The sequence below is a fragment of the Sceloporus undulatus genome, chromosome 4, assembly GCF_019175285.1.
Source record: "Sceloporus undulatus isolate JIND9_A2432 ecotype Alabama chromosome 4, SceUnd_v1.1, whole genome shotgun sequence".
NCBI classification, from domain to species: Eukaryota; Metazoa; Chordata; class Lepidosauria; order Squamata; family Phrynosomatidae; genus Sceloporus; species Sceloporus undulatus.
The window spans coordinates 53,370,970-53,398,269 of NC_056525.1; the positions used below are offsets into that span (position 1 = coordinate 53,370,970).

Below are 27,300 nucleotides of genomic sequence, written 5' to 3' on the forward strand. Positions count from 1 at the left end.
TGGAGAATTATGCCTCCAGCAGAACACAACAGAATGTGGTCCTGGCCTGAGCTGCAGAGGGATCCTTTCACTTTCTGGCAACTCCATTCAAAACTGCCCAGAAAACCACTCAAGAGTCCGCAGCTTGAGTGTCGACTTCAGGAAACTACACAGTGGTATGGTATGTGTGCATGTGCACATGCACATATGTGAGTACAGAATGGAGAAGGAGGAAAGGAGGAGTGCTACCTTGTTTTTTTAAAAGCATGAAAACAATCCATTTGTTTATTTTGGCGGTTACAGACCGCCATTAAAGTACGGACTCAGTCCGTATAGGTTAGGAAGGTGGTGGGCTTCCGCACGCCCCTAACTTCTAGTACGGACTGAGTCCGTACAAAATGGCGGCTCCCTTCCACAAGGGGCCCGCCATGACGACATCAGACTGCCGCGCCTTACACAGGGCGGTGCAGACGTGACGTCGTGGTCCGCACCAGGGGGCCTAGGGCGCCCTTTCCGCGGACCAGGAAGGAACTCGTTTCGGAGCTCCTTCCTGGTTTGCGGCGGCGCTTTGCTTCGCTGGGCGCAGCCTTCAGACGGCTGCGCCCAGCAAAGCAATGGAGAAAGGGGCCAAGCAGCCCCTTTCTCCTTCTCCCCGCCGCCGCGTGGTGTCCTGGGGCTGAAGCCCAAGGACACCTCTTTTCGGCTGGGGGAGCGGCATTTGCTGCTTCTCAGCAGCCTGAAAAGCGCCGGATCGGGGCCTCAGCGGCTGCCTTCGTCCACTGAAGCCCCGATACACGGGGAAAGGGCGGGTCAGCCCGCCCCAAATGGGCGGTCTATAACCCGCCATTATTGGCTTTCATACATCCAAGAAGTGCAAATGGAGTTCAGGAAAGGAAGTGGCATTAGGGACCACTTGCAAACATACAAGGTTAATGGAGTGCACCAAGATTCCCGAATAAAATCTGTGTGTGCTTTATAGACTATAACAATGTCTTTCACATGTTATGATCACAAAAAGTATGGAATGCTTCTTAAAGGCATGGGTGCCACTACATTGATAATCCTGATGGGAAATCTGTACTTAGGTAGGGGCTGCTTGTAGATTCAGAATATGGGACCAGAAGTTCTCAGCTAGCAAAGGTGTAAGCAAGACTGCATTCTATCACCTACTTGTTCAACTTGAACACCAGAAATATCATATGAAGAGCAGGTTAGACTCAGAAGGGAGGGTGAAGAGAGAAGGAGGAACATCAAAACTAAGATTGAGATGTACACCATACTGCTAGCGGAAAACATCTAGACTTGGGACAGTTACTCAGGAAGGTCACAGAAGAAAGGGACTGCTGAACGGAAGAAACAAAAATAACGACCAGGAGGATCTACATAAATTCAACTATGTATGAGGAAATCAAAATAAAGATTTCCCATACCTTGGATCAAACTTGATCGAATGGAGACTGCATTAAGATGTCAGAAGACTAGGATGGAAAGGGCAACAATGAAATAACTAGACAAGATACTAAAATGTAAAGATACTAACAACACTAAAGTTGATTTTCCAAGCAATTATATTCCCCATTGCCATGTATGGATTGGGGGCAGGACAGTGAAGAAGGTGGTATAGTAAAATCAAGACATTTAAGATTGGTGCTGGAGAAGAGTTCTGAGCATAACACAGGGCCCAAAAGACAAACAAAAAGGTCCTTGAAATCTCCCCAGAAGCCAAGATGATCAACTGATGCTGTCATACTTTGGCCCCATGAGAAATTGCTGGACTCAATCGGGAGGTCATAGGCTTGAATTTGCAGACCTAAGCAGAGCAGTGGTAATAGGGGGCCTTGGAGATGTCTCAGCACAGGGTGCCAGAGTCAGGGCTGAGTCAAAGCCTCAACAACAACATCTGGCTTCCACTGAACATATGAATTGGGCTGTGAGGATTTGATGATAAAGAAACAGCTATTTTGATATAGTCCCAATTTAGGTGACTTTTTAATTTGAATATTCACACAGTGACTATTTCTGTGACTCTGAGGGTTAGTTTAAGCACAACTTTGCACAACTACTGGAAGTACACTGCTACCTCGGGGTTACGAAATTAATTCGTTCCGACAATCCTTCGTAACCCGAAAATTTCGTATCCTGAAACACTTTTTCCATGAAATAACTAATGCGTTCTATGACTCCACTGACGAACCTGCAACTCAAACAAACAAAGGTACATAGAGGCCTATAAAGCTAAGTACCCTACATACAATTGCCTGAGGCACCAAAGAGCTTAAGAAGACTTGCAGGTCCATTCTAAGTTTCTAAAGGATAAAGAAAAAAAGTTTTTTTTCTTATCTTGATGGTTCTGGCATCTCGGAGTGAGGCAGGAGGAGAGGAGGAGCTCTCAAATCATCACAGCCATGACCAAAGAAACCCAAATCTAAAAAAAGCAACCCATGGTCACACTCTCTGGCCCGCATCAAATCAAGGCCAAACTTTCAAAACTCACACCCACACACCCACACTCTCAATCATCACACCCATGACCAAAGAACCCCAAATCTAAAAAAGGAAACCCATGGTCACACTCTATGGCCGCATCAAATCAAGGCCAAACTTGCAAAACTCACACCCACACCCCACACTCTCAAATACACACCCAGACCAAAGAACCCCAAATCTAAAAAAGCACCCCATGGTCACACTCTGGCCCGCATCAAATCAAGGCCAAACTTGCAAAACTCCCACCCCACACCCCACACTCTCAATTCACACCCATGACCATACACCCCAGAACCCAAACCCAAAGGCCAGAAACCCCAAATCTGAACATGCAACCCCATGGTCAGGCCCATTCTAAGGATAAAGAAAAAAAGTTTTTTTCTTATCTTGCTGGTCCTGGCATCTCGGAGTGAGGCAGGAGAGGGGAGGAGGAGAGGGGCAGCCCAAAAAGCCAAATTTAAACCAATTCAAGCATTTAAACCACTTCAGCCATTCAAGCAAGTTAACACTTCAGCCAATTTATCCAATTCAAGCAATTTAACCATCAGCACAGTTAGCCAATGCAACCAATTTACAAAGTTAACCATTTTTTTAAAAAAAAATGTGGTTTTTAAGGGTCACCTTTTTTTTAAGGGTCACTTTTGCCTTCTTGGATGACGGTTCTCCCTCTCTAGTGAAGAACTGGTCCAAGGTCTGCTTTGCCGGCCTAAGCAGGTCTTAAAATGGCTAAGGCAGACATTACAAATGGGCAATGGCATGGCTGGTGAGCACTTCTCAGGGTGGTGCTTCTCCACATATGAAGACACTTTGGAATTGCGCAAAATGTCTTTAATTTCTGCGTTGGCAAAAATGCCCCACAGCCTCCTCCTGCTGGCCCCTGTCGAAAATGGAGCACTCCTCATCCACGGCGAAGTGTTGCTATGGCCGCCAAGGCCTTCAGGTCCTCTGTTGTCAGGTCCTCGCTGTGCTCCTCGATGGTTCCTCCACCGTCCTGTTGTCACGTCGCGTCCCAGGGACCTTGCGATGGAGACGATCTCGTGCACCTCTTCTTCTTCACCTGGCTCAGCACCCTCGGTCTGTGACCCTTCCAAGGAAGAAGCATCAGGCCACAGCTTTCCTCCATGCAGCCATCAGGTTGCGCTGGTGATTCTGCCAGCCAAGTCCACCATCTTCAAGCACACGACGATATCAAAATGCTGCTTCCAGAACTCTCGAGGGTCAGCTGTGTGCTCTCTCGTCACATCAAAACAACGCTGAACAGGTGCTTGGTGTGATCTTCTTGAAGTTGGCAATCACCTGCTGGTCCATGGGTTGCAAGAGGGAGGTCGTGTTGGGTGGCAGAAACTGGACCTTGATGAAGGAGAACTCCGCGAGGATGTCCTCTCCCGGCCATGCGGGTGCGCAGGAGCATTGTCCAAGAGGAGGAGGCACTTCAAGGGCAATCTCTCCCTCAGGTACCGCTCACTGTCGGGGCGAAGACACTGTTGATCACTCCAAAAAGGAGGCTGTGACCCATGCGCGGCCATTGAAACGCCACATCACTGGCAACCGTCCTTCTGAATGTTGTGTGCCTTGAAGGCCCTTGGATTTTCAGAGTGGTAACACCAACAGGGGTTGACCTTACAGTCCCCGCTGGCATTGCACACAACGCAAGTGTGAGTGGTCCTTCATAGGCTTGTGGCCTGGCAGTCTCCTCTCCTCCTGGGTGATGGTGCGGCGAGGCATCTTCTTCCAGAAGAGGCCCGTCTCGTCGCAATTGAACAACTTGCTGCGGACGTAGCCTTCTCCTCCACCATGGCCTGAAATCGACGACGAATGCTTCGGCGGCCTGGTGGTCTGCGCTGGACGCCTCGTCGTGACGGACGACGAGTGGATCCCGTCCTCTCTTGAACCTTTCAAACCAGCCACGTGATGCTTTGAAGTCCGGGGTGGCGTGGCTCCTCCCTGCGGAAGAAGTTCCTTCACCGCCTCCTTGCTGCCAGGTCTTCGAAAATGGTGGTGGCCTTCTCACAGATGACCGAGGGGGGTCACAGTGTCCCCGAGTCGCTCCTTTTCCTTAATCCGAGAGAAGCAGCGGCTCTCCATCTCGTGCTTCGGTGTCCTCTGCTTGGCAATCGTCGTCACGCCTTTCGCTGGAGCCACACAGCTCTGATGGCCTCCTTCTGCTTGAGGACAGGCCAATTGTCGAAGGGTTTCGTCCATACTCTTGGCAATGTCCACCAAGCGCACGCCCCTCTCGTGCTTGCGATGATTTCCTTCTTGTCTCCAAGGACAAGGGAGCCCTCTTCTTTTTCTCACCGCTTGGCTGGGAGCCATAGCTCAGCCTAAAAGGACAAAAGGCACAGGCACTGAGCAAAGCCCATTGGAAACCACCCCCACCCCCATGGTCACACTCTCTGGCCCAAACTTGCAAAACACACCCCACACTCTCAAATATCACAGCCATGGCCAAGACCCCAACACAAACCCATAGGCCAAACCCGCCCAAATATAAAATGCCACCCTATGGTGAGAGTTCTGGCCACATGCGACCATGGCCAAAGTTTAAAAGTCACACACCACACTTTGGAAAACAGCAGAGCCATGAAAAGAAAGCAGCACAATGAAGCCCAGCCTCCACAATCTAAAATGCCCCTATGGTGAGAGTCTCTGGCCACATGCGACCATGCCAAAGTTTTAAAAGTCACACACCACACTTTGAAAACAGCAGAGCCATGAAGAAGCAAAGAGCAAATGAAGCCCAGCATCCACAAATCATAAAATTGCCACCCTATGTGAGAGTCTCTGGCACATGTGACCATGGCCAAAGTTTAAAAGTCACACACCACATTTGAAAACAGCAGAGCCATGAAGAAAGCAAAGCAGCAAATGAAGCCCAGCATCCACAAATCATAAAATGCCACCTTTGGTGAGAGTCTCTGGCCACAGCGACCATGGCCAAAGTTTTAAAAGTCACACACCAATTTGAAAACAGAGAGCCATGAAGAAAGCAAAGCAGCAAATGAAGCCCAGCATCCACAAATCAGAAAATGCACCCTATGGTGAGAGTCTCTGGCCACATGCGACCATGGCCAAAGTTTTAAAAGTCACACACAACACTTTGAAAACAGCAGAGCCATGAAGAAAGCAAACCACCACCCACAGCAAAGCATGCTCACACCCCACAGAAGAAGGGTAAAATCCATCCACCTACCTGTAGAGAAGTTCCTGATGCCGGTCTTGATCCGAAGAATACCCTGGCAAAGCCGAAAAGTCAAAGGCAGAGAAATCCAGAACAGTCCAAGCCTGCACTGGACCACGAGTTTAGAGCTCAGAAGAAACTCTTCCTCAACAGTCCACAAGGGCAGACCAAGGGGCAGATCAATGGAAGCTGGCTTTTGTTTTCTGAAGCAAGGCCACCCCCCCAATTTCGTTAGCCAATCCAGATGATCAGCTTGATTTTCAAGCCATCACTGCTGCTAACGAATTCAAAATTCGCGCCAAAGCTAACCCTACCCAGCCCCCTTGCTTTCCGTTAGCCCTGGAAAGCCATAGCTGCACTTTGCATCGTTTGAATTCGCGCCGAAATGAATTCGTTCTAACCCGAAAAAATTTCGTAACCCCGAAACAGTTACCCCCACTCCAACTTTTCGTATCCCGGAAATTTCGTAAACCGTCATTCGTATCCCGAGGCACCAGGTATGTGATTAGATCTGAGTGTGCATCTACTCAGTAGAAATAATGCAGTTTGATACTATTTTAACTATGATGGCTCCATCCTACAAAATCTTGGGATTTGGAGTTTTATGAGGCACCAGCACTCTTTGGCAGAGATGGCTAAAGACTTAGTAAAACTACAAATTCCAGGATTCCATAGGATGACGCTACAGCACTTAAAGTGGTGTCAAACTGCATTATTTTTAAAGTATAGATACACCCTGAGACAAGACTCTTTCACAATGAAAGTTGTTAAAATTCCAGAATGGAATCATGCAAAATTCAAACAGTAATATTCATGGTCTTAATGCCTATGGATTGATTCTGCTCCAACTATGTTCTTTTTACTATTTTTTTAAAATCACTTTTTTTACATTGTTGAAATCCTATGAATGATAGGGTAACTGAAGGACATTAACTTTGTTGCTCAAAGACATCCCTAGAATCAGTTGAGCTTGTAGTTCTCAGTGTGTAATTTTTAGAGTGTTCTGTACAGTAAATGAATTTGCTTTGGCTGTTAATAGATCAGAGCTATGGAAATAGCTGCCAACAAAATTCAGACTAATGCCCAAAGCCTGGGAGACCAAATGAGCACTACTCGGAAACAGCTAGAGGGAGATATTCAGCACACCCAGCAATTCATCCGCCAAGTCCGCAACTTCCTGTCAGGTATGACCAGAAGCCAATCCATAAAACATCTGTGCTGATTCTTTGTATTAGAATGGTCTTCCTCAACCTCACACTTTTCAGGTATGCTGGCATATACACACACTGTACAATTATAGCAGTATAACACTGTTTCAACTGCTGTGGCTCAGTGCTATATGATCTTTGCATTTGTATAGGTTGAGTCTCCCTTTTCTGGATTTCTAAAATTGAAAATATTCCAAAAACCAAAACCTTTATCATGGCTGGCTTAGATAGTGGCACCTTTGTTTTCTGGTGGGTTTTTTATGCATAAAACTTTGTTATATGTACAGAATTACATAAAATATTGTATAAAATTGCCTTCAAACTATGTGTATAAGGTATATCTGAAAGCTTTGTGTTTAAAATTGAGTCCCATCTCTAAATTTTTCTTGTTATGCACATGCAAATATTTTAAATTAAAAAAAAATCCTCCAAAATCCAAAACACTTCTGGTACCAAGTATTTTGGACAAAGGATACTGTAGTTTTCTGGGGCATTTAGTCTTCTCTGTCATAGACTTCTGGTGCTACACCAAGCTACAAATGCTTTGCTTTCTTTTTGGAGGCAGATAAAAACGTTTTTATGCTGCCAGGCCTTCGAATAATGATATGGGTGCTATTTTATTTTTGTTTTAAAGAGTTTTAAATTTTTAAATTTTAATAATGTAATGTTTTTAAATGTTGGAATTAATAGTTTTTTAAACTTTGTATTTTTAATGCTTTATGCTGCTTTAAGACAGACTGTTTTAAATTTATTAGCTGCTTTGAGTCCTTGTACTGGAAGGAAGGTGGGATATAAATAAACAGAATAATAATAATAATAATAATAATAATAATAATAATAATAATAATACACATCTCAGGATTCTGTAGGACAGAGCCATTTCTATGGCCACATCTGGTTTATGGCCACATCTGGCTCAGAGTCAAAATTTCTATGATTCTCTTATTTGGCAGGGGTGATGGAAGTTCTCATTCTACATACAGTATCTGGAAATTATGAAGTTGCATAGGGATTAGATATTTTTCTCCAAAAGTGTTGTTTTTATATGGAGGAAAGACAGAATAGGTAAAGTAACATCTTTAACAAACTAGTAATTCCATTATCTTTCATTAACCATATTTGAAAACTTAAAAATATCTTCCCATTCCATTTATATTTCAAATGGCAGCTTCTGGTGATCTCAGAAAAGAGATTACAGTTAATGAGATTATAAACCAGATGTGGCCATAGAAACAGCCCAGTTCTTACATTTCTGTATGTCCTTTGGAATCAATACAGCAAATGGAAAATGTGAATTAAATTCAAAACTGCTCAAGGTTTTGTTGTTGTAATTTTTATTGTGTCTTTTCATGTTGTTTCTGACTTATGTCAACCACGAGGGGACCCTATCACAGGGTTTTCTGGGGCAGAGTGTGTGTGACTCACCCAAAGTCACTCAGTGGCTTTTCATGGCCAAGCGGGAAATCGAATCCTGATGCTGGCTCTATCTGGTTAAAGTTGGGTGTTCTGTACAACGCCTACTCTGACAAACAGCAGTGAATTGGTGGTCCTTAAGACTTTAGTTTTAGTCTTTTCAGTTCAATAAACATTGTTATGTAATGTCTTCTGTCAGTTATCTTTTTACTTTCTCTATTGGTACTGAAATAGAATTTGCACAATAGCTGTTGTGCACAGAACTTTATATAGGAGGCTATAAGTTGGACTGCTATCTGTGTTATATTAAAGCATATGCAATTTCTCTTTTGAATCAAGGCCACATTTTATTGTTGATAAAAATACTGCATGGCAACACATGTGTGCATTTCAGAAAAAAAGTTATACTGTCTCTGGAATTGCTTGCAGACGTCTAATCTGCATAGATGTTGTCTTCAAAGAAGGTATCTGTAGTGGTAGTGGCATTCTGACATTATAGTTTTATATACTCTTATAGCTTCTGAAGGCACAAAATAATAAAATAAGAAAGGAATAAAAAGATACTGGATGCAATGCAGTTATATAAGAGATGAAAAAGTAAGGATTCAAGGACTGAAGAGCCATAGGACGATGAGACCTTACTAGCAGCACCACTACTATCAGCATAGCCTCATGTCTCACAGGAGCATGTAATCCCACTACTGGAATTGGTAGTTCCATGACTAATGCTTAGTTAAAAGTTCTATCCTACTTTCTAGCTCAGAGAACAAATATGCTCTATCTTCTGTGCGACAGCCTTCCAGATATGTGAGGACTGCTATCTTATCTCCTTTCCCTCTTCTCTAAATTAAATATACCTGGATTTTTCAACACTTTTTCAGGGTCAAACCAGATGGTTTGTATAATGTGTTTTAGAAGAGGTGGTGTTTAAAGTGGTGAAAGGTGTCTATCACATCACTTGCCTATTCTTGCCTTTTCTTCTATTTAACATGCTTTTTTTGTGATTTGTTGTTGGAAAATAATCATGGGCTTAATTTGTACCTCTGGTTCCTAAGCCATCCACTTTTGAATGAATCTCACTGTGGAAAGGAAAGTGAAATAATTGCAGGGAATACATACTTTAAGATCTAGTTTGACCCCATATGAGTCAGATTCCCTCAACATCCTATGAATTCTGAATTCATGTAACCTGTGATTTTTCAAAATCCAATTTATATTTTGATATGAGTGTAAAGTGTAGGCATGCTATGTCACCCTGCTTCATAACATTACATACATTATATTACTTGTGCCTTTGAGTATCTGTATGTATAGTGAAAATATATTTCAGAGGGAAGCTGACACATATACTATACAGCTATATGTATACTAGCATCCCTTCTGGAAATATTCATACTTTATGCACAGACAACCCAGGAAGGTACATCAGGTTGTGTGGAGGGGAGTTCTAAACAACATGCCCCTGCTTATCTGGTCAAGTTAGTGGGATTTTGGATGCCCTAATATAGCTTTAACTTCATTGCAGTCCTCTTATTCTATTCCCGTACACAGTTTACACCTTTGCCCTCTAATCATCCAACCATATTCCTGTCTGGTTTTCTTTTTCTGACATATTGGAACTTTAAAAAAAATGATCTTAATGTTTTCAGTATGAAAATATGCTCCTCACATTCTTTTTGTTTTTTCATGCATTATCATCAGCTTAGATTTATTTTCTGAATGTCTCTTGAGAATTTGGTATATCTTTTGCAAGAAGTTCATATTTAACAGATTGTCTATCTGAAAGACTTCTTTTCTAAACACATTCTTTTCTTCAGTCTTCAGCCTGAGGTAGGGGACTTGTCCTGTCATTGTTAAAAGTCTAGAAATGCATACTAAGGAGCAAGCATGCTGTGAAATGACAGCTTTCTAGGGTAGAATATTAAGAATGTGAGATGCCTTAAAGAGGATGATGAATTTTAAAATGTTGAGAGCTCTAGAATTTGGCAGGTGCAGAGAATGACAGACAAGTGATTGCCTGATGTCTACAAACACAGAGAAACAGAAGCATTGTGAGTCCACAGAGGGGGACCCAGGTCAGAACCTGTGTCTGTGTGAAGATTGGTCCTCTATCTTTGTATGGGAAATAAGTATATTTGATTGTTCTGGGCTAAATACATGCTCCGAGCCCTCACCACGCTGCCTGGGCACTATCTTGGCATGCGCCCATACACATGGTGTGTGCCATGATGATGCACATTGTGTGCATTGCTCAAATGGCACTGCATGGAAGGGGTGTCATGACACCGCGCCATGGCACTTATGATGCCCCTTCTAGGAAGCTTCTTTTTGCTCCTTAGAGGGAGTGGATCAGTACCACTGCATGCAACTACTTTGGCACCGATCCGGGGCAAAAGGGGTGGCATCCCACCATCCATCTGTAAAGCCCCTTAGTTGGCAAACCAGAAGGAAGCTTCTGTGTAATTCGAAACCTGTTTAAGGCAGGAATGGGCAAATTATGGCCCTCCTTTTTTTTTGGACCAGGCCACACATTAGGCAAAGATTCAGGGTTAAATTATGTTGATCCTGGTTTTAAACACTAAGCGTATAAACTCAACGTGCTTTTTGTTTTTTCTTCGTAATCTATTCAGATCCAGACACTGATGCTGCTACCATCCAGCAGGTCAGCAATTATGTTCTTTCCCTTCATCTTCCTACTGACTCTACTATGGTTCTCAGAAAGATGAATGAGATCCAGAATTTGGCTGCTAAGCTACGATGCCCTGAAAGCATAATCGCGCAAACAGCTGGGGACATTGCTAAGGCCCAACAGCTTTTGCAGGAAGCTGAAGAAGCCAGGTAAAGAGAAAATGACTTTGATATTTTTGTATCATGAAAGGGAAGAGATGGAAATAATCCAGTGTTTCAATGATATATGGCATGGCTTTATTTATGGTACTTTTCAGAAGAAGTTCCTTCTTTTGCTCCATCAGGATAGGATGCTTGTCTTTCCAGATAATTTAGATTTAAAAGTCTGGTTTAAATTTTGGTCCCACAGATTAACATGTAAATCACTTCCTCTCAACCAAGGGTCACACAATATATATACCCCACTCATTTCCATGCCAGCATTCTCTGAAGATGCCAGCCACAGATGCTGGCAAAACGTCAGGAATAAACTCTTCTAGAACACATCTACATAGCCAGAAAAACCCACAAAAAACTATGGATTCCAGCCATGAAAGCCTTTGACTTCCCATTGTTGCACACTATTTGTAGACTTACAGATTCTTAAAGAGGATGTCCTGAACTACATTAGTCTGGGAAGTAAGAATTATGTAGTTTTGCTTAACAAGATGGACAAAACAAAATTGTCCATATTATTTACCCTCACTATGTTGGCATGATACTGGGTGTGAGCCTTGATTGGGAGATATATTATAAAATTCCACACAGAACTATGAAACATCTCCCCTTTCAACTCCAAAGCCTACCTTTTAGCTTCTGCAGTGCCCCCATCACAGCCATTTACTGGCTGATGGAAACCAGAGGAGGAATAGAGAAGCTATGTTCCTATATCTAGACACACAGTGATGAGGCAACCTCCAGGACCTCTTGGCAGTCCTTGGGAGGTCCTGGAGGATGGTGACAGTGCTCAGCATCTAGGTATAGCTGAATGTTTCTGTGTTGTTCCCCTTCTCTCTACCAGCCAAATGTTGAAGACCCAACTGGAACTGATGCTGGCTTTATTTAGATGCTCAGTAAAAACATTGCTATCCAGTAAATCCTTTCTTAACTTATACGTTTTAATTTACTCATGTCAAAATATTTATGCAAATGTTTTAAAATTGTTTTGACTTTCTTAATCTGTTTTAACTTGTCAATTGTTTAACATGTTTTTAGTCTATTTAGATTGGCTAAGATGCTACAGCATGGTTTACATTTTGTAACTTTATGAATCCTTAGCTGTTTTGCAGAAATGAATGGAACTCTGCTAATAAATTATGAACATGCACATCCAGGCACCAGGAGGAGTGTTCCACCGTTTGCTTGAACCAACTGATGAGCCACAGGCACTTCTGATGCACATCAGACATTTTTTATTTATACTGAACACTTTCATGTTCACTGAGCATTGTGATGTCACTGGGACAGCTAATGCACTTTGCACACTTCTGATGTGCATTGGGCACTTTCTGAGCAACACTGGACCACTCCTGCTGCACTCCAGCACTTCCTAGCTGGTTTCCAGATGTGTACAGGGTATACCCCAAGGCACATCAGTGTCATTGCACACTGGATGCTCATATGTTGTAAATCAATGGCAGTCCCTAATTATATGAACATTGTGAAATGACTCAGTTCTATTTCCACACTCCTAAATCCACTTATGAAGATGCAATTCCCATGCCGATTCCCAACCATTATTTTCATCAATTATTCTGTCATACTGATTTTACTTGTATGTCACCCTAAAGCAGTACTTCTAATAGTGGGGCGGCCCCCCCAGGGGAGGCGCGAGGCTCTGTAAAGGGGGGCGCGAGGCTCAGGATACGTGTTATGCGAGGTGTACTTATAACATTTTATAGAAAATGATACTATTTACCGTCGCGTGGTGGGCGGCGCAAATGTTTTCTTCTTCCTGGGGGGGCATGACAGAAAATAATTGAGAAGCACTGCCCTAAAGTCTCATGAATAGGAATGAATCTAAATATTAAATAAATGGCCATGTTAGGAGCACCACAGCAAATAACAGGTGGATTTGAGGAGGGTTTGATCATTGCATGAGATTGGTAGAGAATTTCTGACCTCCACAACATCCCAAAAATGACATATGCAGGAGTATGTTGGACTATATCTGCATTTATTACTAATAGCATCTAGGTCTCTTATGCCAGTTTTCTCAATGAGTAACAAAGATGTGGAATGAAATTTGCCTAATGGTTTGTTTTATGCTGCTCAGTTATTCCCTTTTTAATGGAAGAGATTGTCTGTTTTCATATTCTGTTAGACACATATCAGTATGTGATAGGAATTTGCAAGGAGGGTGTTCTTTTCAAAAGTTAATATCTCCGTTTTATTTAATATTTTCTTAGGAACCGAGCCAATGCTATTGAGGGCAATGTAGAGGATGTGGTGGACATTTGATACAAGCAAATGCCAGCACTTCATGAGGCTGAAGATACTATCAGTGGTTCTGGTTATTCCCTTCGACTCATCCAAGGTCGCCTTGATGAGGTAGCTGACCCATGTTGAGCTCCTTCCATTGAAACCCTATATTAGGTGCTTATTTAACCCTTCCTCCCAAAATGGCTTACTCTTCCAAGCCAAGTGCAGCCTACAAAGCAAGCACTTAGCTGTTTTCTGCCAAGTGCTTGACACGTAGTGCCATGCCAAGGAAGTGGTAATAACGGAGGTTTAGCATGACTCTAGTAGACTGACTGCATAGTTGATGAGCTGTTCAGCACAGCTGAAGTGAAGCACAACTACTTTATAAAGTGTTGCAAAATATGAGATGTATAATACTGAAATATGTCATTGGAGAGGAATATATATTTTAAAAGAAGCTCCGTTTTGTCCCAGGGTGAAAAAGATCTAATGCAAGGTGTTGTGTGGTGTGTGTGAAAGTCATTTCTGACTTTGGTGACCCTAAGGTGAACATATCATGGGTTAATAAATAATAAATAAACTTTTATTTTATATCCGCTTTTCTGTGACAAGACAATCAAAGCGGCTTAAACACGTTAAAATCCACATTTACAAATTTATGTCCCAAATCCCCCCCTTAAAACAGGAATTAAACAAGTTACAATTAAAACATCTATTAAAACACAACAAAAATACAGCAAGGACAGCGCGGTAGGCTGATACATGTGTGGGGGGCAGTCATTCTGTGGCCGCGGCACTTTTATTCAGGAAAGGCCTGCCGGAAGGATCCGTCTTGACAGCTTTTTTAAAGCTGTCTAAGCTGGCAATTTGATGATCTTGAACAGCAGACTGTTCCATAGTTTGGGAGCAATTGCAGAGAAGGCCTCTGGGAGGTAGCAGTTAGTCTGGTTTTTTAAAGGCTGCAATAGTTCCTCAGGACCTGAGTGTGCGGGGCGGATTATATGGGAGCAGGCGATCCCTCAAATAGGTTGGACCCAAGCCATGTAGGGTTCTGGATACCTTCATGGAGATTTATGTCACCTATGAAACAAAGTGAGTCAGAACCAGCTAAGATTTGGCAGAATTTGTTCAGAGGGCATTTGTCTTTGCCTTTTCTCTGAGGCTATGATTAAGTCCTCTTCTTCTTCTGCTCATCTTTCTATCGCCTTCGCCTAACAAATTTTCTGTCTTTCTCCTGCCTCTTTGGATGAACTCTATCAACTTCTGAACTCTTCCAAACCTGCAACCTGTCCTCTTGATCCATTCCTACTCCTTCTAATCTCTATAGCTCCCTCCTTTCTGCCCTCGCTTCTCCATATCTCAATCTCTCTCTCTCTACAGGCTCCTTCCCGTCGGACTTCAAACATGCTCGCATTTCCCCAATTCTGAAAAAACCTTCTCTTGACCCTCCTCTTTGTCTAGCTATCGTCCGATTTCTCTTCTCCCCTTTCTAAGTTTGGAACGGTTGTTTATTCGCGCTGTCTTGAGTTTCTTGAAGCCAATTCCATTCTCGATCCCTTTCAGTCTGGTTTCCGCCCAAGGCATTCTACAGAGACAGCTCTCACTAAGATCTCGAATGACCTTTTACAGGCCAAGGCTATGGCCTTTACTCTTTTCTTCTTCTCGATTTGTCTGCAGCCTTTGCACTGTTGATCACTGTCTCCTATGACATACTCTCTGACCTTGGTTCTCAAACTCTGTTCTCGACTGGTTTAGATCTTACTTGTCTGGCAGATCTTTTGCAGTAGTTGCAGGGGTCTGACTTCTTCTCCTGTTCCCTTATCTGTTGGAGTTCCCCAGGGTCTGTTCTGGGTCCCCTTGTTTTCTCTCTACACACTGTCCTTAGGAAAACTCATCAGCTCTTTTGGTTTTTCCTACCATCTGTATGCCGATGACACCCAGCTGTATCTTTCTGCCCTGACCTTTCTCCAAGGCTTGAACCCAAGTCTCGTCCTGCCTCACAGCTGTCTCACAGTGGATGCGCCATCGGCGTTTGAAGCTCAACATGTCCAAGACAGAGCTTTCTTGTCTTTCCTCCTAAGCCCAACCTTCAACACTCCTTTTCTGTTCTCTGTACAACATTTCCATTCCAGTCCAGCAAGCCGCAGTCTTGGCTTTATCTTTGACTCTTCTCTGTCATGTATCCCTCAGATCCAGACCACAGCCAAGGCTTGTAGTTTCTTTTTGTACATATTGCCAAAAATCCGACCAATCTCTCCGCCTCTACTGCCAAGATCCTGGTCCATGCCCTAGTGATCTCACGACTTGATTACTGTAATGTCCTCCTGGCTTGGGCTTCCTTTTTCTACCTCCGCCTTTAACTCTGTCCAGCATTCAGCTGCACGCATTATCACTTCCACCACCGCTCTGACCACATCTCTCCTGTGTTGGATCCCTTCACTGGCTCCCTCTCCCTTTCCGCATTCAGTATAAGCTCCTGCTGTCGACATCAATGCCCTCCATGGACTGGCCCCTCCTTACTTATCAGACCTTCTTTCTCCTCACCTTCACCAGGGCCCTCTGTTTCTGGTAGTCAAGGGTTCCTGCCCCAGCCCAGGATTTCCTCTGCCCATCCCGGATTCGCCCTTCACTTGCTGCCCCTCACTCCTGGAACCTTCTTCCTCCACAAGCAAGAGCCATCACTTCTTTAACCAGCTTCAAAACGGAGTTGAAAACCATTCTATTCAGAGAAGCCTTCCCAGGCATCGCATAATTGTCGCCTACTATCTGATGTTCTGTTGTTGGCTGTTTATCGATCCATTTCCTGTATTGCTATGTACTGTATATGTATTATCCTACTTGTGAGTATGTATTTTTCCTGGATAATGATTAACCTTCCATTTTGAAGCCAAGCCCTCCCTTCAGTCCATCTGCCTTGGTCCAAGCCTCGGAGGTTGAGAGGAACTGCTGGACCTCTTACCCTTCCCTGTCACCACTCCCTTCTCCTTCTGTGTCATGTCTTTTTAGATTATAAGCCTGAGGGCAGGGAACCATCTAACTAAAAAGATTGCATGTACAGCGCTGTGTAAATTTACAGCGCTTCATAAATAAAGGTTAATAATAATAATAATAATAATAATAGTGTCCAGCTCAAACAAACCACTACACCATGCTAGCTTTCCTATCACAAGGAGGTCTCTCTCTCTCTCTCTCTCTCTCTCTCTCTCCATCTGCATTCTCCTTTTACTTTTTTGGATTCTTCTTTGATCCAGACTATTTCCCCCCCCCCAATTATGATATACATTTATCAGAATAAGGGGCAACCTTTGCTCTCTTCCTTAGTAAAAGGGTCCTTTCCTCCCATATTTTTGCCACAAGTTTCAAACTATTTTCAGAGAATATTCTAGTTATTCTATCAGAAAGTGCAACACTAAACACAAATGGACCACATGCTCCGGGCTCTGAGGTAATTTTTTTGAATTTCTTAGTCAGTGTTCCCTTCTAAATAATTATGAGACAGTTAACATAAAAACGTTCAACCTCATTTCAAATCTTAATAAGTTAAGGACCTTTGTTATTTCTCAAGGCTGAGAGTTTGATAGTTTTATTATCCTGCCCCCCTCCCCCAAAGAATCTCTTCTTTGTCAATGTTCAGATCCAGACTGTCCTTGGTCCATCTCAGAAGAGCTTGAGGGACATCACTGATCAGCTGGATACCTTCACGGAGAGATTTAGTCACCTACGAAGCAAAATCAATCAGAACCAGCTAAGGGTTGCAGATGCTGAGCAGGGAGCAACAGAAGCCAGTGATGAAGCAAAAAGGACTCAGCAGGTATGAAAATTGGAGCTTCCAGAAACTATTTTTGTTTTGTTTTTGAAGGAATCTGGGGATTATGATTCAAGGAATCTTACTGCAAATTAGTTGATTGAATGCAATACTGAAAACAATTTCTACCAGGCATTGTGGCTATATACAGTATTATCTCAAGCATTAGGCAATATTTTGTATAAATTGGTTGCTGGAGAACTTAAGAGACAGAGTTTGCAATTGGACTCCTGTCCTGCTTGTAGGCTTCACAGACACCTAGATGGCACCAGAATGCTGAAATAATAGACTTCTGATCTGATCCAATATGGCTTTTAAAGAATTCTTTAATGTCAGTAAACCAGCCTGATCATACCCTTTGGAGGGATGTTTTGTGTTCCTGTCTCAGCTCAGCTGTTATTCTTGACAATAGCTTGTGTCTGTCAGTATGCATAGCCTCTACAGATATTTTTACTTTGCTAAATTAGAGTTTGGAAAAGTTACTTTTTTGGACCATTATTCAAAGGATCTCACCACCAGCCTAGCTACCATGTTGGTCAGAGGATTTTGAGATTTGTGACTCAAAAAGGTAACTTTTCCAAGCATGGGTCTAATCATACCCTTAAACAGCATTGTGGAAGAAAATCTAAGTGTGATTTGACGAGTGACTGTCTTTGGACAAATTGAGATGATTTACTATGATAGAAGGTATGTTAGATAAGGAACTGAGGTGGGCAAACACAGTTAGTCTTCCAGAGGAGAAAGCAGAATAGGGAAGCATGAAATCCAGTTTTACAAATAATTAGAACTGGGTATAAAAATAGGAGCACATTTTATGCAGCATTGCATACCCATGGCTGGAATTACACATAGCTCCTATCACATATAGATGTGAGATTTTTTTTTATGAATGATTGAAGTCTAGATACTCTGAGTTCCAGGATATCATGTACTGAATCTTGAATTATGAATGCAAGATTAGCACAATGAATTATAATTAATAATTTGATCTCTATCATCATTTCTCACCCATAGGGATTTGAACAAGTGAAACAAAAATATTCAGAACTAAAAAGGCGGATGGGCCAAGGTATAAATATGGGTGCACAAGGGGTCCGGGTCCAAAATGCCCAAATGGAAGCCAACACTTTGCTTAAAGAAGCTTTGAATATGATGGCCAAAATGGGAGGTAAGGAGAATATAGATATGAACTCACATTTTTTTTTTTTTAATGGTCGATGCTTCACTGTGAAGCATCTAAATCTAATAGCTTTGCTCAATATGTTTTGGGAAGCAGCCAATGTGTAGACTAAATGCCTTGGCCCTGTGGCAGTTGCAGCATTAATAACTAACTGGCCCAAAGCCAGAGGTTTCATTGGGAAGGGAAGTTGATGTTGCTTTCATTGATAAAGCTGTGCCTCTGATGAATGCCTTTCACTGAAGGTGCCTTGTGCCAGTGACTTAGCAGCTGGCTGCTGCCAGCCAGTTACTACTGCTCACAGTTGAGTGAAAGCAGCAAGGAATGTTGATGTCATTAAATAGGCCAGCAGGCAATTTCCCATGCAGAACATGATGAGCATATATTAGCAGGGTCGGTTGACGTCAATGTCAAAACTCATTTGGCCCCATCAAAAGGAGCTGATGCTTTATCAGGGAGAAATGCTAAACTGATTAGGATGCTATGGCATGAAGCAGCAGTTCCATTATGTTGGGTCAGTTTCTGCCAATGGTTTAGGGAGGCTGAATGAGGCTCATTCTGTCTGGTGTTGTGGACAGACAGAAAATATAGCCTATCATCTAGACACAAGCAGATGTCCACTGCTAAATTTGCTTAGTAAAAAAAATAGATAATACTGCCCAGAGCTTTTAAAGTTATTTATATAAATGTGAACCAATTATAAATCTGTACCAGAAATTCTTCTTTATATTGTTCTTGGTTGTCTCTCTACTACTTGCAGCAGGCAATTTCCCATGCATTTACACATTTTCTCCACTTGGAATTGTAAGTCAGTGGGTGAGCTCCTCTCTTGCCCTGGTGGATGATAAATCTCAACTAGGATTAGCAATGCCTTGTGTTTTTCTCCCCACATCCACCAACAGTGAACCTACTTGTTTGCTGGCTGTATGGCCAGAGAGGATGAGGGCAGCCAGTGTGGGTCACTAGAGAATCACTGGGAGGGTACAGTTTCCTGTGGATGGTTGCAGGAACTGAGATGGCCAGTTGCTTGTCTGCCTTTCATTCTTCCATTGTTGTTCCCTGAACATTGAGTGGCCATATAGAGAGGCACCAGATAGAAAACAGATAAGTAACTTAGGAAATGGGTTGTAGCAGGTGGAGATGCTGAATTCCTCTGCCAAATATGATCAAGATGGGATCACTAACAGAATGTCATCTATTGTTTGGGCTGAAAAATATAAAACTAATGCTGAACTTATGCACAAGCAGCTGTGCACCCTTGGGAATGTTGCCAGAAAATAAGCTATGGGAAGAAGATAGAAGAAATTAGGAAGGGATTTCTTCAGAAGTAAAACATGACCTTGATAGGATAAGTAGATAGATTCAGTAGCAGGGAATATGTGTTATAAAATTAGATGTCCTTAGCCTCTCTCTTCTCTTCTCCCCTGACCAGTCAGTAACGATAAAGCAAAATACACACATACAAAGTAAATTCTGGCTTGTTTTAAAGCTTGGATACATCTTTTTTAAAAAAATTATGACACATAGAAACTCCCAGCCAGCACAGCCACTGGTCATACTGGCTGGGGGATTATGAGAGAAAAAGTACAGAAAGATAACTTTTCCAAGCTCTGACTTCTATAACATTAAAGAAGTAAAGAGTAAATGAAAACGTTAAAGAATGAAAGAGTGAATGTAAACCAGAGATGAGGGTTTTATTGTATGTAATCTATTTGTCGTTCTTTCTTCAGGTATAGAAACAGAGCTTCAAGTGAGTAACAGTGCTCTTGTCCTTGAGTCAGCCAAGCTGGCAGGCCTTGAAAAGAAAGTGGAAACAATTCGTGACCATATCAGCCGCAGAGTTGCATATTATGCCACTTGCACAGATTAGAACAGTTTGTTATTTCTTGATGGATGATTTTTCTGTCTTTTTTTCTCCTTGCAGATAGAGCAAGTTTTTTGGCCTTTTATATTTTAGCTTTCCAAGATCTTTTTATTACTAGAATTCTCCTATTGAACTAAAGCTTTTTGATGGATGCTTTTTGCAGAGCATGTGTTTATTTTGAGCGTTCTGGTGAAACCGGATTAAAGTTGGATTTTGAAAAGCTATGGATTGTAGACAGAAATTTTAGCTACAATTATGGTGACATGTATCTTGTTTTTTATGGTCTATTAGAAGACATTTTGTTATTCACCCACCTGAATTATTGACAGAATAATACTCAGCAAGTCAAAGGAAACAAATTTCCCATTCACATTGGGATGGGAGCCCTCAGGCTGTTTGCATTGTTGTCAATAACCAGCAGCCACTTAGAAACAATTGACTTTATTAAGCATGGTATAACTAAACAATTACTGGCTTGGAAGCAGAATTCAATTCCATAAGAGAACAGGAATGCTGTGTAAAGTCCCTCCACCCACTGGAACCAGTACAGAAGCTCCATGCAAGTTGCAGTGAAACAAATGGCCACTGTGAAACATCTGTGCTTGGCAGATTGTGCCCATATCATAAATGAAAGAGACACAGGAGTCAGCATGGGATGCTTTCAGCTTCAACCACATGCACTCAGCACAAAACAAAAGCAACCCCCCCCCCCCCCCGGCAATTGTTCTCATATTTTACTGAACTGTGTCAGAAACACAATTCCTTCTGCCAAGGAAGATATGACTTTATAGAAGGATGAAAATAAATACACTGAAACTGTTAATAGAATCCTGGCATCTTTCCTTTATAAAAAAGTTTCCCCAGTTTGTATGAATGATCCTTCTAACATTTCAGGAGAATGGCACCATAGGAATCCTCAAGCCTATGAATGTGCAGCACTTCAGTGAAAGGCCACTGCCTTCTGAGAGCCTAGCTCTCCCTTGCAGAACTCTGGACAAATCCTTCTCTCTTACTGCGGAACTGAAGCTTGAGTTTGAAGCTTTGAAGAGAAGAATCCAACAGTTCTTCTGAAAGACAAGTGAAAATTATTATTCATATGTAGCACTTCTGACTATAAAACTATTTCCCATTTAATTCTTCATATGTGATTTTTAATGGTTTGTAAAACAGGGATGGAGATCCTGTCAGTCCTGTAGATAACTTAGAGCCAAACTAGGCAATACATTTCACATATTTGTTTGTGGTAGAGGTGCTCCTGGAAGTTGTGAAAGACATTTGTTTGTCATAGTATGTAATCACCATCACCTATGTATTTTGCATTTAGCATGCTTTGTTTTGTGATTGGTCACAAAGAGGTAAAAACATGAGCTTAATTTGTAAAGTGGCTTGCTGGAACACACATCTGTGGAATACACATCTGTGAAAAAATCCCACTGAGGGAGGAAACATTGATTTATTGTAGAGAATATGAATCCTCTTTAGTCTCTAGTTTGATCCACAGACTATAATTGAAGAAATCCTTATCATCAGTGATGCTAGAATACATGTATTCCCCTCTCCAATGCCAGTGTTCACCCCAGGGGCCCATTTACACAATGGAACTGTAGCCCTATTTTCCCACTTTAACTGCCATGGTTCCATCCTATGGAATTCTGGAACTGGCAGTTTAGAGAGGGGCATTTAGAATTACATTAGAAAGGGAGATCTAGTGCCTCACTCAAGTACAAACTCAAGAATTACATAGGATGGAACCATGTCAGTTAAAGTGGAACACAGTGTGCCCTTGGTATCCTCTGGGACTTAATTCCAGGATCCCCCCTCCCATCGATACCAAAATCTGTGGATGCTCAAGTACCATTATATAAAATGGCATAGGAAAATGGTGTCTCATATAAAATGGGAATGTCAAGGTTTGATTTTTGGATTATTGTACGTGTGGGATATTTTCAAGTCATGGATAGTTAAATCCATGGATGCAGAGACCATGGATATACAGGAACAACTGTAATAGTGCTATAGTTGATTAGCGTGCATGAACCCCTGCTCAAAAGGAAGTGATCTACTTAGCAGAAAAGTTACTCCTTATTAAGTACTAAGCAAAGATAAAAGATCATGTGGCTAGCAGTACAACACCGTGGTACTTCAAGTTTAAGCACAGCATTTTTCATTGCTAGAAAGCCCTTGGGTAATGTCCAGATCTTGATACACTTACCTGGAAAGGTAGGTGTGTGTGTGTGTGATATGGCTGACTTTCACATCACATCACCAAACAAACTCCAGTCTGCCCAGTGCCAAAATATGAATGGCTATTTTTTGCTGGAACAAGGACTTCTGATTTGAAGTGACTGAGTTTGGAAAGAGAAGATGGAAAACAAAAGAAAATAATGTTTTTTTCCAATGTGAATGGAAGAAAGTAACAATTATCTCTTGCAGCAGAGATGAAGCAAATGTGGAAGATGGATTCCAAATCTCCTAATGCTGTCTACGATGATGGAAGTCAGAATCTAACATCTGAATGGTTACAGTTTCCCTACACCTGTGTTGTAATTACATATATGTGCATCTTATATGTATAGGGATATGGTGGCTCAAGTGGTTAAGACACTGACTCTGTTGATTGCAAGATCTGCAGGTTGACAATTCAAGGCCCAGGTGTCACATGATGGGGTGATCTCCCATCACTAGTCCCAGCTTCTGCCAACCTAGCAGTTCAAAAGCATGCAGATGCAAGTAGATAAATTCACACAATGGTGGGAAGGTAAACAGCATTCTGTGCAATCATGCTGGCCACAAGATCACAGAGTAGTCTCTGACAACACTGGCTCTTTGGCTTAGTAATGGAGATAAGCATTACTATGGTCAGACACAACTTGACAACCTTGTCAACAGGGAATACCTTTACCTTTTATATGTATAGAAATGAACTAGCTGAAGGATGAAGTCATTAAATATTAGCTGAGTAAGTACTGTACTATTTATAAACAAACAATAAAAGCAAATGACTCATTAGCTTTGCAAAATACCTGTTCCTGAAGGAAAGGGAAACTGTTTGAAATAGTAGTTTTGCTACATGCATTTTGGGGCTTTCTTTTGAAGTGAATTTATGAGGGAAGACTGCATAGATTTTAGACATATTATTTCTTTCTCTGTAGATACACACACTTCCAATAAATGTATTTACATTAAACTACATATATGGCCACCAATGCATTCCGGTTGTGTTAATAAATTAAGAGATTACAGAAATAGCAGAGAAAACCCTAGACAGAAATCTACCCCATCACCTAGTCACTGTACTCTGAACTCATTTTCCTCCTGTATCTTCCCAACATGGCCATTTAGCGGCTTGGGGAGAAGGGGGAGCCAGAGCATTCAGCTATATTTTTACAACCAGACACACAGTGGTTTTCTTAGGCAAGGAATACTCTGATTTATCAATTCTTTCCTCATTATATATTCAAGAAATGGTGCCAGGTAGCATTTTATGCACAATTTTTAGATAGAAGGAGTAGTGTTTTTAAAATTTTTTGTTATAGTGCTTATTTTGTGGTACACCTTTCCCCCCTTAGTGTCTTATCAGGCTAGCTTCCTTCTCATTTCAGAAGAGCAATACACTCCTTTTCAGTCTGCATGTCATTAGGAAATGGTTAAGGAATGTTGATGAATTTTTTCTGGTTGATCTTGATGCTACTAATCATCATCATCTGAACTAAAAGACTCTCAGTTGAGTTGCTGCTTCAACTAACTAGGAGAGCCATTTTATTTTATTTATATGCAAACTGATTTGCTACACATTGAGATGGTAGCTCTTGGGAGGTGGTGTCATTGGACTGGAGTTGGGGAAAATCTATGTGAAGTCATAGAATCATAGAATAATAAATTGGAAGAGATTTTAAGGGCCATCAAGTTCAAACCCCTGCCATGCAGGAATACACAATCAAAGCACTCCCAACAGATGACCATTTAATCATTTTAGTTCAGAGTGAGGAATGACAATTGGTTGGAAACATAGGGAAACATGTTGGATTCCAGTCCTCATAACAATGTCCAGTGGTCAGGTATGATGGGAAGTGTAATCCCATGTCTGGAAAGCCAGAATTTTCATGCACTTTAATCCAAACATCAGTCCCATAATACTTGTTGCCCTTTTTGTTTACATTGTGCACTTTGTTTTGTTCTGGCTTTCTTATTTGTGGAGTTAGTTTTAATGTTGTGCTTATTTTCATCATCATCAGTTTGTTTGCATTATTGTTGTTAATATTTTATAATATTGTGTTCATTTTAATAAATTTTTATCATGAATGGCTTTAGGTGCCCTTAGAGAACAAAAAAGAGTGAGTTGATCAAAGAACAAAGTAACAGGATATCAACACCTCACCTTTACCTGAATCCACTTTTTCCTTCTCTGTAACTGACAGTCAGTAATGCCAATTTTCACAAAACTGGAGCCTTCCAGAGGAATTAGAGTAAACTCCTACCAGCCCTAGTCAATACACTCTAGTGGTAAGGCAGTGATGCCCATTTTAGACCAACACATATGGAGGGCTCATTAGTAAGTTACTTAGGTAAGTATCTAAGAGGCTGTGCAGACCGCCCCTAAGGGGGAGCCTTAAACTGCATCAGATTGGGGCTGCAGCAACCGCATGCCATGGCCCCGATCTGGCCTTTCCAGGGTGCAAAAAGAAGCCTCGAAAAGTGGCTCCTTTTTGCACTCTGGAAAGGGCATGATAGTTGTAGCACTGCGGCTTTAAGGTGTCCTTTGACACTGTGACATGTAAATGGAGTGCCAGAAGAGCACCATGACACCTCATGCCATGTCGAGCAATGCATGGTGTTACACCATCATGGGGGCGGAGTTGGGGCATGCATCGTATGGATGCCATGCCCTGACTCCGCCCCCAGGCTGGCCTTATTGGCCAGTCTGCACAGCCCCCAAGTCACACTAGATAGTACTGAAGACCTCTGCTTCAATAATTTAGTTTAAGTGGAATGGATACCTACTTGGGCTTGGCACCTTTTTTGAGGAGTACTGACTCTGAACAAAAGGCAGTCTTCACTTTCTCATGTGTTCCACATGCGGTACTGCAGCCAAATGAAGATCTGTTGGGAGGATTCTGGATGGCTTCCATATCTGTGCTGGCAGTGATGGGGAGGGACTTAATAACCAGGTGATCTGAACACTTGCTGTCTGCCATCTTGCTCTGTTGTACAGAAGGAGCTGAAGCATTTTGATATGGTAACTTGGGGATTGGTATCTTGTTATCTTCATTTTGGTCTTCATGGCTGGCAATGGATGGAGTATTGGGCCTTGAGGCATTTTGCACTTGTATGAATGGGAGACTGTCTTTTTTACTAGCGTCAGAGTGGTGGCAATTCATATGAAGTTTTCTCATGTGGTGGACAACAGCTGCAGCATTGAAGGCTTGCTAATAAAGGAGAAGACAGCATGTATTATGAGAGTGTCCAAACAGACCAATGAACTGTATGTTTGTTAAAAAATAATACTGCTTTCCTCAGAAAATTCTGCCTGAGGACACAATGGAAGCAGACCTCAGGTTCATATGACCTCTCCTCCTCTTTCACTACAGGTAGAAACTAAGCAATAAATCAGGAGATGTTTATCTGATTGACCCACAGAAGTGTGTTGTTACAGGGAAATCTTAAACATATCTACCTGGAAGTAAAGCAAACTGTTTCCAATGGGACCTGTTTCCTAGTAAATGTGTTTAGGAGTGTGACCTCAAAAGTCTAAATAAATTATACACAAAAATGATCATACAAGCCCTCAAACGTCCCTTCCCCCATATACTATATTGCAGAGCCTGGAAAAGTTTTTCAGCCGTACTGGCTGAGAGATCCTAGAGCTATAGTCTCCCTCCCAAGTAAACTTTTCAAGCTCTGCTAAATTGGTATAGCAGTTTTTCCCATTGTTGAAGTACTTGATCTCGTACTTTGATATGTGTTTTTTCATAATACGTCAGACTCAAATCCATTTTAAACTTAATGGTATGTAAACGTTATAAATTTTAAGAGGTCTCTTCACTGAGTGGTTCGGATTTTACACTAGTGTTCTTTGGAGTGGCTGTTCATTGCTAGACATGTGCAAACAAGTAGAATATCCTTAGGTATCAGCATCAGTAAACATACCTTCCACTTGCTTTTTGCAAAATTTTTCTGGATCTGTGCACTGACAGATGGATATATGTCATGGTGGAGGGCTGTGTTTCCATCAATCCTGCAGATGGAGTGAGAGGAAAAATAGGCACATAGGCAGATGGTGCTTGAGAGGCATTTTGTATTCTCACAACAGTTCGCTAATGTCTTTGTATATTCAATCAGTAGTAATTAAATCCAAAAGGGAATAGGCAACAGATCACAATATAAACAAATTCTTCAGTATTTAGCCTGGTCAGAGGTAAGGATGCTTCCTTCCTTGGCTATCTTAATGCCGTACCAAAGATGGCTCTAACAAATTTCTGCTTCCCAAAGCATTAGTCAACAGTCAACAACGACAAGTTCAGATTGCTGAGAAAACCTCTGCAGTTTCCATCTGTCATGTATTCTGAGTCTTAGACCTCACTAAGGTGATACATGTGTTTAGACAAGTGGCAATACAAGGTCTTCTGTTGGCTGAATCACAAGGATCAACCACATCCTATGCAGCCACTGCCATCCTCACCTTCCTCAATCACCAGCTGATCTCACTCTTCTTGGAATATCTCTCTGAACAAGATAGAGTATGGGCAGAATCTTCAGGGTCTGAAGTGCTCCTTCCTCAAGATTGGGCATTATGGGAGAGGTATCCTGGGAGACCTGCTTTCTGGTAAACTTTCTGGCTTTCTGGAGTGCCACCAAGGAGATACTCCTCTGGCAGAAAGTGCAAACACAAGTTACCTCTTGCTCCTGCTTCAGGGATTTCGTACAGAGTTTCATGCAGGGATTTCAAGTTGTACCTGATGTGGTACAACTCAGGCACTTTTGTGTTACTTGTCCTCAGTGTGAGAGTAATCACAGGTGTTTTTGGAAACTTCGCTAGCCATTTACAGATTGTAGACTCTCTTTTCTTCCTTGACTACATTTGGGGGAACTTCAGAATAC

At 42.0% G+C, this 27,300-nt stretch overlaps 2 protein-coding genes across 3 annotated transcripts in view; one reads left to right on the top strand and one right to left on the bottom strand.

The window, feature by feature from the left end:
* The window catches only part of LAMB3 (laminin subunit beta 3), an 80,829-nt gene extending 60,151 nt beyond the window's left edge, over nucleotides 1-20,678 (top strand). Inside the window, 8 exon segments of the mRNA XM_042465414.1 lie at nucleotides 1-155; nucleotides 2,909-2,916; nucleotides 6,687-6,831; nucleotides 10,899-11,106; nucleotides 13,344-13,485; nucleotides 16,991-17,167; nucleotides 18,176-18,329; nucleotides 20,069-20,678. Coding sequence (XP_042321348.1) covers nucleotides 1-155; nucleotides 2,909-2,916; nucleotides 6,687-6,831; nucleotides 10,899-11,106; nucleotides 13,344-13,485; nucleotides 16,991-17,167; nucleotides 18,176-18,329; nucleotides 20,069-20,208 — 1,129 coding nt within the window. The 3' untranslated portion in view covers nucleotides 20,209-20,678.
* The window catches only part of CAMK1G (calcium/calmodulin dependent protein kinase IG), an 80,498-nt gene continuing 73,825 nt past the window's right edge, over nucleotides 20,628-27,300 (bottom strand). The window contains exons 11-14 of one of the 2 annotated variants that reach the window (XM_042465411.1): nucleotides 26,350-26,437; nucleotides 25,204-25,628; nucleotides 22,415-22,547; nucleotides 20,628-21,269 (exon numbers count right to left, since the gene is read on the bottom strand). In XM_042465411.1, coding sequence (XP_042321345.1) covers nucleotides 22,460-22,547; nucleotides 25,204-25,628; nucleotides 26,350-26,437 — 601 coding nt within the window. In that variant the 3' untranslated portion in view covers nucleotides 20,628-21,269; nucleotides 22,415-22,459. The remainder of the gene's footprint in view (nucleotides 21,270-22,414; nucleotides 22,548-25,203; nucleotides 25,629-26,349; nucleotides 26,438-27,300) is intronic. The other variant, XM_042465413.1, reaches the window with a different exon arrangement.